This window comes from Thunnus thynnus, chromosome 2 (genome assembly GCF_963924715.1).
Source record: "Thunnus thynnus chromosome 2, fThuThy2.1, whole genome shotgun sequence".
Taxonomy (NCBI): Eukaryota; Metazoa; Chordata; class Actinopteri; order Scombriformes; family Scombridae; genus Thunnus; species Thunnus thynnus.
In genome coordinates, this window is record NC_089518.1 from 37703046 (window position 1) to 37718957 (window position 15912).

The 15912-nt window shown below is 39.0% G+C and overlaps 1 protein-coding gene across 9 annotated transcripts in view; it reads right to left on the minus strand.

Moving 5' to 3' along the window:
- Positions 1-15912, minus strand: part of prdm6 (PR domain containing 6) — a 127150-nt gene that overhangs the window by 101121 nt on the left and 10117 nt on the right. For 8 of the 9 annotated variants that reach the window (XR_010924551.1, XR_010924546.1, XR_010924544.1 and 5 more), the window contains exon 3: positions 7943-8679. Coding sequence is in view for 6 of the 9 variants with exons in the window: in XM_067573230.1 (XP_067429331.1) it covers positions 7943-8679 (737 nt within the window). In the remaining 3 variants the exon portion in view is untranslated. Of the gene's footprint in view, positions 1-7942; positions 8680-10605; positions 11005-15912 lie in introns of those variants that run through there. The other variant, XM_067573246.1, reaches the window with a different exon arrangement.

Genomic DNA, 15912 nt, shown 5'->3' on the forward strand with positions numbered 1-15912 from the left:
ACTCCTTCTATATACAATAAGCTTTTTCCTTTGTTTTATTTCTTCCTTTGCTGCTACTTTTATATACTTATAAAGGCTTTAACAATGTGTTGTATTTTAAAAGCTTGTTATATTATCCATTGTGTCAAATCTTCATCTGAAAAGTAACTAAAGCTGTCAAATAAATGTAGTGGAGTAGAAGTTTAAAGTAGCATCACATGGAAATACTCAAGTAAAGTACAAGTAGCTCAAAGTTGTACTAAAGTACTTGAGTAAATGTACTTATTTTCTATATATATCCTCAAAATAAAGCCTCAGTCAGTGTTTCTGCGCCTCTGGTGGACGTGTGAGTACACAAGACGACAGGAAGCAGGATTACGGAGTCGATGTGGTCGAATCTGTCCTGACGAAGCCCAAATGAGGGAAAAAAATCCTCTCTGCAGTGTTTTTCCAGGTTAAATGTGGCGAGCAGCGTATTGCTGAGAATTAGCGAGTGTCAACATTTACTCAGAGATGCAGTCTGACAGTAATGGATGTTAATTGACTGTAGCAACATAATGAGAGATTATTATCTGAACACAAAACTCCCACAGAGCCAAACAGAGCACAGAGAGGCTGAGAGGAACAGGATGTCAAGGAGGAGGGTTTTTTTTTTTGCTTCTCTTTTTCCCAAAATTAAATATCCGCCATTTAAGAGTGTGACAGCTACTTTTACACCATGATTGATAGAAGTAAATTAAACTGTATTATGCTCATTTATAAACCTCAGCATGTAACGCAGGTTCACGGTCGAGTAAATGGGAAAAATTTTTTACAGGCTGAATTCTCCACGATCCACTTTATTAGAACTGATATAAACAAGGACGTCGTTTTGATTTCAGCTTTCAGTCAGACGTCTGATGTGAACTTTTCAAAACCACCAGAAGTCTTCATCAATAAGAAACGCAAAGGGGGGGGGCTGCAAAATAACATATCTGAGCAGTTAAAAGCTGTAAATGTGTCGTCTTTCCTGCCGTGGATCTATTTTCTCTTCCTCTCTTTCAGACTGATGAACTGGCTGTGAACTTGTTATGGTGTGCTCTCCTCGCTGCCCATCATTCAAACTCAGTATTCTGTTACATCCATCGCCCAGTGTTTAGACAGCTCCGCTCTGCCTCTGATCTCCGAGCGACCGGATGACGTTTCCAGTGAAAACGTCTGCCGGCACTTTGGCTTCTTCTGCTTTTGTGAAGCGTTTTGTTCCCACAAGCTGACGACTGAAAAAAAACCCTCGACCTCAAACATTTTTATCTCCTAAAAACATGCTGATTTTAAAGTCTTGATGCCCCTTAAATTTCATGTCTTGAGACTTTTTATTTTAAATGGGCAGGAGTTTGATATGACACTTTTTATTTATACATTAAACTCTTCACTGACTCTAATCCGGAGCAATAACTCTAACAGTAAAAAAAAAACTGTAATTTCCTGAGCTGCCGTCAAACAGCGAGAAGGTCGAGGTTCAGTAACAAACTTCTGGACAACAAAACCATCACACTTCATAAAGACCATCGCTGTTCCGCGTTTGTTTCCAACACAGCTGTGAGTCCAGATGAGGACGGACCACACAGAGAGGTTATAAACCCACACTGAACAAAGCTGAGAGTTATCATCAATTTTCTTGCCTCTTTTGGGTCCTAATTCTGGTTTTCTGGTACATTAACTGTGCTGTTTTTCATCAAACAAACTCTGATAAACCCACTGAACACTACCTGCCCGGCAGCAAACAGCAACATTAGAGACTAGCTGGTGAATAAAGTGGAACATCTAGCAGTGAAAGAGTCGTTTCTCAAAAACACCTTAAGGCTGAGATTATGCTAAAATCCATTTTACAAACCTTTCTAAACAAAAAGGATAAGGCTCATGTGCAGAGCCAAACAATGAATCGATCTACATACAAGTACTGTGTGTGTATCAAAGCCTGATATATCTTATTCCTCTTTGCCGTAGATCGCCGTTATTGTCCAAAAACTATTAAAAACATGTCAACGAGCCACACTGTTGCACTGGGTGACATGTTTGGTCACGTTTTCAGTCTCAGGAGAGTAGTTCTGTGTAAGGCAGACACCACTGAGCATGTGCGGGAACACGGTTCTGTTTACAGAGCTTTATTCACAACCTCTGGAATCTGTACTGAAGTAAATTTACGATGTAGCGGTGCACTTTTCCCCAGTGAATGTTTGTTTGGTGGCTCGTTCAACAAGCTAAGCTGCAGGACAAGACGCGTGTTCGTGTTTGTGAGTTAGATAAGAAGGAGACTTTAGCAGGAAAGCTAATGTAGGTTGTGTTGCGGAGCAGGATGCAATCAGGCTCAGTGTGACCGTCTGCTTTGACTGTGATAAAACGACACGTTATCACTTTATGTAAAGATTTGATTTGCTGTATTGAAATAAAGGCTGCAGCTACATTAATAGATGATGAAGGTGTATTTAATCAAAATAATGTAGAACTAGGGGGCACCATCATGAAATCAAAGAATTTATAAATTTCTCCTTTTTGGTTTCTGATTTTTTTTTTCTCAAAAGGAGAAAACAGGGCGAGTGATTTATTGAGCAGATATGCTGCTGTAGCAGACCAAAAAAAACAATTTAATTTCAGATGGATAAAGAATTTAAAAGTGTCTTAGAAAACTCTCAACTTCTGAGATTGATTGTTATAAAGAAATAAGGCACTTATATTTTTCCTCAGGAAAACAAATCTAAAAGAGACATTGTTGGACCTACATTCACCAGGTGAAGACAAACTCGACTCCAGAATGAATTATGTCTGTCTGCTGGATGTGGAAATAAGCAACAGTTTGAAAAGCTGATAATATATCAGGTCTTTTTTTTGCCCCTAGAGGACAAAAAAATGTATTCAGATTTATAACATGTTAAAATATTAATTGGAAAACAGCAGCGAACGAGTCAAATGTGGAAGTTTTATGTGTAAGAAGCTGTTTTACTAACAATCAGAGACTGAAAACCAACCAACAGATGATCACACCTCTGTATGTGTATGTGTGTGTGTGTGTGTGTGTGTGTGTGTGTGTGTGTGTGTGTGTGTGTGTGTGTGTGTGTGTGTATGTGTATGTGTGTGTGTGTGTGTGTGTGTGTTCGTCCAACTTTATTAAATCACAATAAAACTATCAGCTGACATTAAATCCAGATGTAAATCGTAAGAATTGATCTTTTTCTAAACCAGAACACATCCCAGCTGTGCAGCAACTTCTACTCATAAGTTTTATTTCTCTACAAGATCAAAACACGTCTAAATTTATTGAATATAAAACTTCACCAGACTCTATGTTTTCTCCTTATTTCTGAACTCTCCATTCCCTTGAAAATAAAATAGACAAAACTATGATATTTGATTAAATTTGGGTCGATTTAGTTTTATTTTTTTAGGTTATTTCACTTTATAATTGTGGAAAAAAATAACACGTCTCCTTTTATATTTGTCATAATTTGAAGGTTTATTCTCATGAACAAAAGTTTCCAGTTTTGTTTTTTTTTTTATAGGTTTTTTATTATCACTCATGTCAGTTTTATTCCAAGGCTGTAATGGGTTGAGTTATTCTTACAGGCTGCGGATGAAAAATATCAGTTTAAATAAGGTGGAATTGATTATGTGAGAATCTGAATTTGTGATCCAGATGTAAACAAAAGTGAGCTCCATTCAAACCACAAGATCTGAAGCTGCGATCGCTTCCAAACTGATTGACAACTCTGTTAATACTCAGATTAAAACTGGACAAAACTGCGGTTTTATTCAGAGCTGTATGTGTTTACCGAGGTCATGAGGTTCAAATCCCCTCAGCGACTCCACCCACCTGCCTCGTCTCCCACCAAACTCTTCAGTATTTTAAGCTCTGTTTAGTACGATGTATGTACGGCTGTATGATGGATCGGCTGTGTCAAGTGTGAGAAAACAACCCTGATGATGTCGCGGTGATGTCATCGGGGTTATCTTGGTTTTTATTGGACAGTACAGACGGATTTATAACAGAAAACACTGGAGGTGTGTAGTTAAAATATAACTATGTGGATGTTTCTACAGTATCAAGCTGCATTATGGGAAATGTAGGACTCAGTGTGTTTTTTTGGGGAGTTTGACTCATTCCAGACAATAAAAGGATATCTCAGCCTCGTCCAACTTTATGGAAATGCAACATTAAATCACTGGAGGAGCCTTTTGAAAAATAAAATTCATGAAAAAAGACATTTTTATTTATTCATCTAACTGTTTTAAATGTTAATTTCATTGTATCTCCCAGCAACATGATCCACAGTGTAGTTTTAAAACCTTCTCTAGTCTGAAAGTCAAGTTCATTTTATTTATATACACATTTCCTTTAAATGGCTTTAAAATCCAAGTAAAATGAGTTCCTAACTGCTTTTTAAATAAATTAGTCACATTTGAAGATTTTTAGTCTAAAAAATATTAAAACGATGTGTTTTCTGTGTGACTGTGGTGTTAATCCCTCTTTATGTCATGAATACGACCACAAAGACACAATTATATCAAGATGATAGCATCTGCAGAAAAATGTATTTCCTGAAATGTAGAAGCTGAACTCTTTTAGTGGCTCTTATGTTGTCAAAATATTGTCTAACATGAAAGAGTAAAGAAATGACAGTGATGATAATTATAATAAATATGGTAAAACTGTACTTTCAGTACATAAACAGTAAATGAAGTGTTTATAAGACACTAGAATATAAGCAGATATAAGTGTTTATTCATATATTTGTTGCTATAATTAATAACAACATATAGTAAAATAATAATAATAATATAAAATATGTCTTCATAGGAGATTTATAGCTGATGACAAACATTATACATTTATCTGCTTATAGCTTCATCATCATGTGATATAAAACATTTCAATGTTTATATTCTGCTTATTAATATTAAGATTTTTAAAGTAAAAGATTAAAAAGACAAAAATTATGACAAACTTGACTTTTTCGACCTATTTCATATTTTCAAATGAACAATTTTATTATTAAGATGTATTATTATTATTATCATTATTATTATCATTACTATTATTATTATTAGTGTAATTAATAATCGAGGTCGGACAGTGACACATGAGGTGTGTGTGTGTGTGTGACTGCTCTATCTACACCCACACACACACACACACACACACACACATATACACACACATTCACCCCCCAGAGACCTCAATACGGCCGTGTTGGGATGATAAATAGCGGGCCGGTGGCTGGTGGATCGATCCCCTCCCCTCCTCCCTCTCTCCCTCACTTTCTCTCTTCCTTTTCCTCTCTCTCTCTCTCTCTCTCTCTCTCTCTCTCTCTCTCTCTCTCTCTCTCTCTCTCCACAAACACAAAACTATATACGGCAATTAATTCCTGCTTGTCCCTCCATCCCTCATCGGCCCTGCCGGCGCGTATCGACGCAGATTACTGCTGATGGTCCGTTTTATCACCGCGGAATATACAGCGAGGACACACACACACACACACACACACACACACACACACACGCACGCTGCTGTAACGCGTGAAACCAGAAGAAACTGGAAGTCAGAATCACAACTCGACGACCTGATGTTACAGAAGCAGCTTATTATAAACCCGCTGATGAATTAAATATTATTAATATGTTACAGGCCTGTTGATGCAAAATTAAAAAAAAATAAACCTGAAGTTCATTATAAACCAAAATCACCGTAAAAGTCCAGACTGACAGAATAATCGTACATATATTAAAGGAAATCAACACTTTTATCAACAGCAGTAGCTCCACGTGAAACATGTTTATCTTCTTATAATTATGTCTATTATATTATAAAGAAATGACAGATTTTTATATAAAAAAACGTCATGTTAATTTAAAGCTGTTGAACCGCAAATTATTTTAGAAACATGAAAAGAAAAAGGTGTTTAAAGTCATTACAGAACAATTAAAGTAATATTCCAAATACATTATTAATATAATCTGCTTTTAAAACAATTAATACACACGTGATGACTGCCGGACCCTGCATGTGCACTAAATGAATAACGATCATCAATATTATTGGATTATTGTTTCATCAGGATGAAAATCTGTTTCAGGAGGATTTTATGATCCGGATTCTTTACGGAGATTAAAAAGAGTTTTTTTTTTTTTTAAGTTTTATAAAATGTGATTCGATGAAAGTAAATAAAAAATATTCATATTATAAAGATGTTTCCCTGCAGCTGAAACTTAAACTTAAACAGGCGCGAGACTTCACTTTGATCTGCACGGAGCGGTTAGTGTGTGTGTGTGTGTGTGTGTGTGTGTGGATGGATATTGACAGTGCGCCGTCATGCGTAAAAGACACACACACACACACACACACACACACACACACACACACACACACACACACACACACACACACTCCGCTATCTTCTTTAAAATCTCCTCAATCTGACGCAGAGGTTGCGTAAAAACACCGACTCTCTCACACACACACGCGCGCGCGCGCACGGAGTCACAGCAGATATGAAATAATGAAGGAAATTCATCCGGTTCAGAGTTAAATTATCGCGCGTTTTATGGTTTGTTTTGCGGATGAAGTTGTTTACTGGAGACAAACAGTGAAAAGGCGCGCGCGGTGCAGCTGATAAAACATTTGTTTGAAATCAATTTAATTTGATTAAAAAAGAAAAACGAACAGAAAAAGAACAAATCTGTGTTCTGTTCTTTTTCTGTTAAATTTAGGAAAAAACTCCACTGAAATCAAACTAATATCCAATCAATCGATCGGTTTGATTGGAGTTTAAGTGAGATTAATCATTAGAGAACGCGCGCACACACACACACACACGCACACACACACGCGCACACACACATACACACACACACACACACACACACACACACACACACTGAAGTGAGCGTGTTGTATTTCCATCCTCTCTCTGGTTAATATTAAATCGGAGCTGCTGCTGCTGTTTGAGGGTTTGAACCCCGGCCAGGCTGTTGACCTTTGACCTCTGACCTCCACCCCCCTCTATCTCTTCCAGCTACTGTCCAACACAGCAGCTGTCAAACCAACTGTAACATCTCATCTTTCTAAATGAAGCTCAATAAAATCCAACATTAGACTCATTTAATAAAAAAAACTTTTAAATGTTCATAAACTGAATAAATTGAAAAAAAAATGATTAACTAAATTAAACTTTTATTAAGTTCCTTTTAAAGACGGTTTCACACTTTAAACTGATGTAAAATGACTTTAAAAGTGTGAATCATTTATTTAAATCATCATTAACTCTCCTACTTTATTTTATAATCATTGATTTAAATAAACGTTGAGCTGCAGTTGATCTCTGACTCTGTGATTATAAATATATTATAGAAATATTTTTAAATACACTGTAAATTCTTGATGAAATATTTAGAAATGCAGTGAGAAAAATATACATAAAAGTCTTTATAAATGAAGACTACTGTGAATCCCTTTGGGAATATTAGAATAAAATACTAGAAATAATGAGGAATTTTCTCATGATATTTAATAAATAAACTAATGATGCAACAACAGATTAATTATAGTTCGATAAATCACAAAAAAAAAACAGTCACTATAAACTCACGACTCAGCAGCAGCGCTCAGAGTTCCTGCAGAAATATTTTATAAACACGAAGCAGCGACGATGAAGTGAACTTATTAAACTATTGATTATCACTGCTGGGAACTATTATAAGAATATTAAAGCAATATTATAATATTATAAAAATAAATAAAATAAAATAAAAGTGTCTCAAGGTCAGAAGTCACCACAGACACAATCTATGACCCTTTGAACTTTGACCCTTTGGGAATATTATAAGAACATCACATGTGAACACGAGCTGTGACTGACCTGAGTGTGTGTGTGTGTGTGTGTGTGTGTGAGAGTGTGTGTGTGTGTGTGTGTGTGTGTGTGTGTGTACGTACGGTTGTTGAGTTCTCCTGTGTGGTTGCTCAGCGGGATGATCTCCATCCTCTGCTGTCCATACAGGTAGTAGTCCAGCTCCTCCGACGTCAGCTTGAACCTCGCCGTCGCTCCTTTGCCTCCCTCCTCGCCGCCTCCGCCGCCACTCTTCACGCTGGACGACACCACCCCCACCCCCCCACAGCTCTGCTCTTTGGCCTGATGGAGGAGTCCCGCCGCCGGGTTGTGACTCTGCTGGTTCTCCGGTGGGACCACCACCACCAGATCTCCTCCTCCTCCTCCTCCCGGTCCTCCTCCTCCTCCTGGTCCTCCAGGCCCGGCGCACACGGGGGCCAACGCCTGCCCGAAGAGAGCGATCTGCTGGGGCACGGGCAGCTGCGAGAGCCCTGCGGAGGTGGAGATGGAGATGGAGGAGGACGGGGTGAGAGCTGCTGCCGCCGCCGCTGCCGCAGCCGCCGCAGCCGCCGCTGCTGCTGAAGAGGACGCTGAGGACGAGGATGTAGAAGAAGAAGAGGAGGTGCAGTGCGTGGAGGCCAGGAGGTGGCTGTGCAGGCGAGACGGGCGCAGGCTGTCCACGGGGATGGAGAGGCGGTCAGGTGGAGGCGGCGGGGCCAGAGGAGCCTTCAGCTGCGCCTGAGGGAAGAGCTGCTGCCAGTGCTGCAGGTAGGACGGGTCCACCTTCAGGAAGGCCGAGCCGCTCGGGTCGCCCGGCTTCAGCATGGCTGCGGCCCGCCGGCTGCTGGAGGGAAACATCAGAGAGGACGAGGTGTCAATCATCAGCATCACAACACACACACACACACACACACACACACACACACACACACACACACACACACACACACACACACACACACACGGAGCCTCAAATCTGTTCAATATGTGTTTGAGCTCCAAACACAGAACACACTTCAAACACATGTGGCACGACGTGGGTTTACGTTTGAGACGCCAAGTCCCATTAAAAAGATGTTCACTACTTCAGGTTCACATGAGACATTTATCACATTTAAAAAAGACACAAACACACTGAAACGCTTCACATGAATCACAGGATTCACACATTAAACTCACATTTCAGGTGTTTAAATGAGACTAATTGGAAGTTTTGCCTTTAAGTGACTCTTTAAAAGTGTGAAACTGATCCTCATCAGTCCAGCAGCTCCTCATTTATTTTATTTTCACACTTCAGGTGTTTAAACTTGATCACGTAAAACCTCGTCGCTTCATATTCGATCACATGACGTTTCTGTCAAATTCACATCAACACCAGACGAGACGCAGATATTTTTTACCTGAAGTCTGATCTGATTTCTACTCGAAATTTTCTATTTTTTAACTTTAAATTCATGATATAAAAATCTAAACACACAGATATGATGAATATGTTCAATATTTCAAACTGTAAATTATATTTAAATTGAGTGTAAAGTGTAAAGTGGAGCCACAGAGTTCAAATTTAAATCCAGTGTTTCTTATTTAAAGTGACACTCTGACTGTAAGTTGATCCTTTTTTTTTTTATTTCTTCTTCTTCTTCGTTGGATTTAGATTTGAAGTGTTTATCTGAGTCTGATTCCACCTGGTTTTCTTTCTTTCACGTCTTCGGTTTCATCAGAGTTCATGAGGATAAAAGCAGACGCAGACTTTATATTCTAAATGTATATTTGTGGTTTTAATTACAAAATAAAAGGAGTCAGACGCTCACAGACGAGGTCTTTCTTCATCTTATTCTGATAACTTCACTGTTTTAAGAGAAAATACAGATTTCACTCTTCCGGAGAGAAAGTTGAACATTATCTTTCATGAAGATGAATTTAATTTAAACAGTTCTCTCTCTATCCATCTCTGTTTGAGATGTATATGAAGGTGGTTTCTATTCTTTCATCTGTCTTTTTGGTAGAATTTGATAAATAAATATCCAGTTACATCCTGTTATTCCTTTAAATGTCAGAAAAATAAAGCAAATATTACAGGAATGAAGGCATCAAAGTCACCAAAAACAAGCAGAAATTTAAGATATTTGCAGTTTAATCTAATGATCTTTTAACCTGCATGAGTCTCTTTGCTGCTCTCACATGCAAAACTATTTTTTTATTTTAAATGTTCTGCTCATTCTTTATTTTTTTTAAAAACAACGAGGATTATAAAGTCTGTCGGTGCAAATAAAAAAAGTGTTAAACGCCTTTTCTGAGACATAAATGTGTGTAAAGTGTACAGCCAGTAAAAGGCAGGATAAACTGACTTCAGCCTGGTTGACCCTCTGCTTCAGCGCTGCTCTGCTCCGCTGTCTCGGTCTCGGATGGTTGTTTAGCGCGGATTTTACGCACGCCAAGCGCAAAAAAAAAACCCCAACAAAACGCACCAAACGGAGCCAATAAAAGAGTGCACGCACACACACGCTTTGGATAAGTTTACAAAAGGTAAATCAGGAGGAGAATAAAAGTTTCAACTGAAGGGATAAATAGATGGTCCTGGTTAGTCCAACTCAATCAGCGGTCCGGCGTGCGGTCCGTGGCCGAGCAGAGGCAGCGGTCGGCGGGTAGAGACGCGGGGACGCTCCGCTGGGTTTTTTTTCCTCCTCCCCCCCCCGGAGTTTCCCGGGATGTTGTGCCTGTTTTCTGTTTTTTTAAAAGTGAAAGCTGATGAAGAGCAGATAAAGCTTACTGCTGTCAGAGTGTGTGCGGCTCCTGGGCGCTGATTTCCGGGCAGCGGTGGAAGGTTTGTCCCTCCTCCGGGCTGCGGTGAACCATCGAGGGGAGCCGGGACAGTTTCGCTGCGTCCTGCGCGTCTCCGGAGCCAAAACTACCAGAGCAGCTGCTACGTGAGCCTCTCTCTCTCTCTCTCCCTCTCTCTCTCTCTCTCTCTCTCTCTCTCCTCTTCCATTCACTTTCCCTCTTCCCTCCTCTCTCACTTATCTCTTGTAGTCTCTCCCCCTCTTCTTATCCACACGTACTATTTCCCCTCTTTCTCTCCTTCCCTCTCTCATCCTTTGGCTTTTCTGTTTTTCTCTCCTTCATCTCTCTCATCTTTACTATCTTTTTTTTTCTCCAGATTCAACTCAGTTTAATTCAATTGTGATGATCTTTATTGACATGAAGTACAAATGTTCTTAGATTAAAATCTTTCTCTTTTAATAGTCTCTCTATCTAGAACTGCAGAGAATATAAAATTGTCCAGATTGTAATGTGTTCTGAATGTGATTTTAATGGTTTGCATGTAAAATTACTGCAGTGACTGTAAGTCATATTTATTCATGGAGTCCTGTCTCACACTAGTGAATAAACGTTTAATTGTTTTGTCTATAAAATATCAGACAAATGAGAGTTAAAGGTGATGTCATCAAATGTCATGTTTAATCTGATCTAAAAGATATTTAGTTTTCTATCATGTGAGACGTAGAAAAGCTTCAAATCCTCAAATTCCAGAAGCTGCAATCAGCAAATTTTTAGTATTTTTGCTTAAAAACGATTATTCGATTATCGAGATGGTTGCCAGTTCTGTCGATCAATCGTTGCACCTCAACAATTCATCTGAGTTAAATGACCCAACAAAATAGTTATGGCTGCTTTCTGATCTGCCACCTCCGTCTTTATGGTTTGGTTGCTGAAACTCGCCTGGTTTAAGGTAAGAGGAAAGATGGCGGTCCTGATCTAAGAAACCAGCGCAGCAGACAAGACGAGAACAACCGTCTCTGGTGTCAAAGTCAGACAATTTATACGTCCAACCGCATCCGTTCGCTATCCTCCTCCTCTCTATAACGCTGAAATCAGATTACGTGATATTTTTGTCTTTTCCAGATGGTCGCTGGGACAGATTCTTCTGGTTCTACTGGACAACAGCGTCAACAGTATATTGTATCAGCTGAAGATCATATTCTATAGTTTTCTGTCAGTATGTTGTGAAACGTCCCAGATGCTGCGTCTGTTGTCTTTCACTATGACACGCTGTAGTGGACAAAATGAGAATTTATCACAGGATACTCATCTTTCATCCTGCTGTCTGTTAGGTTGGACTGTTATTGGGCTGATTTCACATCAGGCGATGTTGCCAGACCAGACTGACAAGAAGTAGAAGCCTAATCAAAGCTTAAAACCCGCCCACTTGTCACCAAACTCATAAAGGACAGATGGTGGAGATGGAAAGATTCTCATGTTGGCAACTTGTGAGCGTTCACGTCTTCAAACAACATGAGACGGTTGTACAAGTTCAGAGTCGGTCGTGTAAAGATTAAAACACTGTAGTGAAAATAAAGCAGCATATCAGTGACACTTGGGTTTAATTACATTGAACGCCTTTGGCTGACATGGCATCCATATTTATTTGGTTTTCAGGCACATCTGGATTTATTAAGCACCAAGTCAAACATTTTGGATATATTGGAGTTCTCCAATTTAAACGGGCAGATACGTGGTTCGACCATGTGACTCCAGAGCTACAGTGGATTGATAGATCCTTACTTGCATGAAGTGGACTGCAGGAGACTGTTCACTTCCTGCTTCCAATCAAACCTACCAAACGTTTCAAACGATCATTTCAACCCAAACCAGGATCTTTCATTAACCCTAACTGAGTGTTTTTGGTGCCTAAACCCGACCAGACCTCAACCACGGCGTCGCCACACCGTAAAACATCATTATTATTTAACAGTGATTTAAGTGTGCTGCAGGAACCAAAGACACTTCCAGTTGAAATGCATCAGTTTGAAAGTCGTGCTGAGTGTCACGAAACAAACATGGAAAATTCGTGTCCATGTAGACGAATCGACTGGTTCAACTGGTTCATCTTTGCGTCACCTTGTATTCAACTTATATTCTCATGTGATTCTGGTTGCTCTTCACTGCTCCTCATCAAATTCAGACTCCAATTCAAAGTTCTTGTGATCACCTGTAGAGCTCTGCAGGGTCAGACAGCTGCAGGTCTCTACGGTCCTCTGATCAGGATCTAGACTTGGATCTACAGGAGACTGAACTCTCTCCCTTTGGACTTAAAAGTAGTTCAAGACCCATTTGTTCAGACTAACCGCTGTGTGATGTTTCTATTTTTATTGTGTTTTATGTCTGTATGTATGTTTATTTCCTGTGTGAAACACTTTGTGACGTCTCTGCTCTCCAAAGGTGCGTCATAAATAAAGATACTTCATCTGACTAACTGACTGTAAACCTCATTTGGGAACATTTGGGAATTGTTTTGCTTGGTTTATGGCAGAAATTTTGCAGATTTGTCCATCTTCCACCTGAATGAGCTGCGATGACGTAAGTTACCACAAGACGAAGAGCCACAGTTGGTCCAGCACAATAACAAGCTCTCGCAAACATTGTGGAGATTTCTTGAATTTGCGTTAATTATTGAAATTGCGAAATCTCAGTTTCCTGTAGTGACTGCTTTACATGAACGCCATTTTTCATAACTCGTAAATTATGACAACTCAATAAATAACACGATAATTAATGGAATATAGCCAAACTTTTTGTTGGTGGAAACTGTCCAGTTGGTACAAAACGTAGCCCAAATTATCACATTTGACTGAAAACTGCCGACTTAAATAAAAAGTAGCCCAACTGGAAAACCAGCCAATCTGACATCGGTTGAAATAAACTGAAATTTTCCAAAATGCAAATGTGTTGTTGAGTCTTGCAGTTTCATATTTATTTTATTTTACTGTTGAGTTTTATGTATTTTAAAAGGCCATCAAGGGACGCGCGTTATAAACTAGCTTAGGCTATAAACGCTGTGGTGTAAATTCATGTCACTGTATATACGTGTCCCCGAACAAATAAACGTTAAATAAAGTAAATAAAACCGGATGATGACACACAGCTAATAAGCTACGATAACTACGCACAAACTGGCATCTCAAAGTTCCAGTAAATCCAGTGACTTAATACACTGATTTAGATACTAAACGTCGCTACTGAGGAAACAGATCATCACTTTCACGACCACAAGAGGGCGTCTGTCAGGAGACGTAAAGACCTGAAGGTTGTTTTAAATTGTTTGTATTCGTTGTCGGAGTCTCTTCTTATTTCTCTTCATTCATTCATGTTGGAAATAAGCTTTTACTTTGATCCCTCAGATTTTTGTTTTTGTGACTGTAATCCATAAATAAATCACATCCTATCATATATAAATTCATCTCCTGCGTGAACTTTGCACCAGTTTGTCTGTGTTACAATAAAAGTTATCATTATTACAACATTTATTATTATTACTGGTCTTGTAGGTGGTCGCCCTGCTGTCAGCTCACCTCAACCTCCCGACCAACCTGTGTGTGTGTGTGTGTGTGTGTGTGTGTGTGTGTGTGTAGATAAGACAGATTACAGCCGAGCTCATTGTGTTTTCTGGGTCTGACTTGTTATCCCCGACCCCAAGCTTTCCCACCCGTCTGCTGCACACACACACACACACACACACACACACACACACACACACACACACAGAGCGTCAGGCATGTGAAGCATAAAACACATGTGTGTGTACATCAGTCATTGTAAGCTGCTGTGGATAAGAACATCAGCTAAATGGCTGAAAACTGTGTGTGTATATGTGTGTGTGTGTGTGTGTGTGTGTGTGTGTGTGTGTGTGTGTGTGTGTGTGTGTGTGTGTTGTTATGACTGGCGTCGCTCTGACAGGCCCCATTTGTCATCCTCGGGACCTCTGGTGGATTGATAACGAACAAAAACACAAACATAAGCGTCTGAAAATGAACTCTCGTCGACTTAAAGAGACTTTTTCAGCGCCGAGGAATGTGGAGCAACAACAGGCCGTCTGATTGGCCGCAGCGCCCGTTCAGGGTCGTCGACAGCCAATGAGGGAATCACAGGGTTGGTAGTTTGAATCCCGGCTTCTCTAACAAGCTTTATTTGTCACTAATCAAACAGATTTTTAACGTAATCTCATAGGACATTCACATCAAAAAATGTCCTTTGATGTCTCAGGACAGCGTGGACGTAAAAAAAACGAGGACAGTTTTTGACATTTAAGGAAGTCGATTAAGGCCTCGGTCCACTTAAACATGTTTAGTTCCTTTTTTAGAAATCTTTATGGTCTTTTTCTGAGGAATGAGCTTTTAGTCGTTCCCGGAAAATAAGACTCACATCTCTGGCATCACAGTAAGTCACTTTAAATCACTTCACACCAGATTTAAAGAAATATTTCAACAAACCTGCACATAAAAGTCTCACAGAGAGTGTTATAGTTGGTGCTTTCTTTCCCATTTTCAGTCTTTTTTTTTTTTTTTTACACAAAGATTGTTATTGTGTATATTTTTATAGTGAGTGTTAAATGTGTGCACACACTGCACAGCAGTTTCCCTCTGGGACTGTTAAAAAAAGGAATCTCAAACTCTCCGACTCACATTAAAACAGTTTTATAGAGTCACAGTGATGAGTGATGAGAGACTTTTATCGTATCATTTTTTGTTTATTGTTTGTGTTTTGTGCTGTTTTATGTATTTTATTTATGGGTTTCGTGTATTTTTAAAAAGCACAGTTTAGGCTGTAAATGCTTTAGTATGTGACATCATCTATACAAATAAACAGTAATTAAAATAAAGTCAAATCAAATCTTTTTCTTTTTATATACAAACTGCTGCCAGAATCAACTTTTAAATGTCTTTTTACTTCAGTCTCTCATTTGGATCTGATGTATTATAGTAAATAAAACAACTGTAATCTATGGAGAGTAATATATATATATATATATATATATAAATACTGTATCTCATGTTTTGTTTCTGCTCTCGGCATTAAAGACATTTATTGAAAGATTCTCAATAAATTCTCCTTGTAATTAAACGATATTGAACTCATCTCCAGTGCAGCTTTGTGTCTTTCTAATCTCTTCTCTTTAAGATCATGAAGTCATTATTCTGTCATCATCAGAAAACAATGATGAACGGTTCTTTACACAAAGTGTTTATAGTGTTTAATGTCTTTACAGGATGTATAAAGTTCATGTTAAACACCTAAAGAT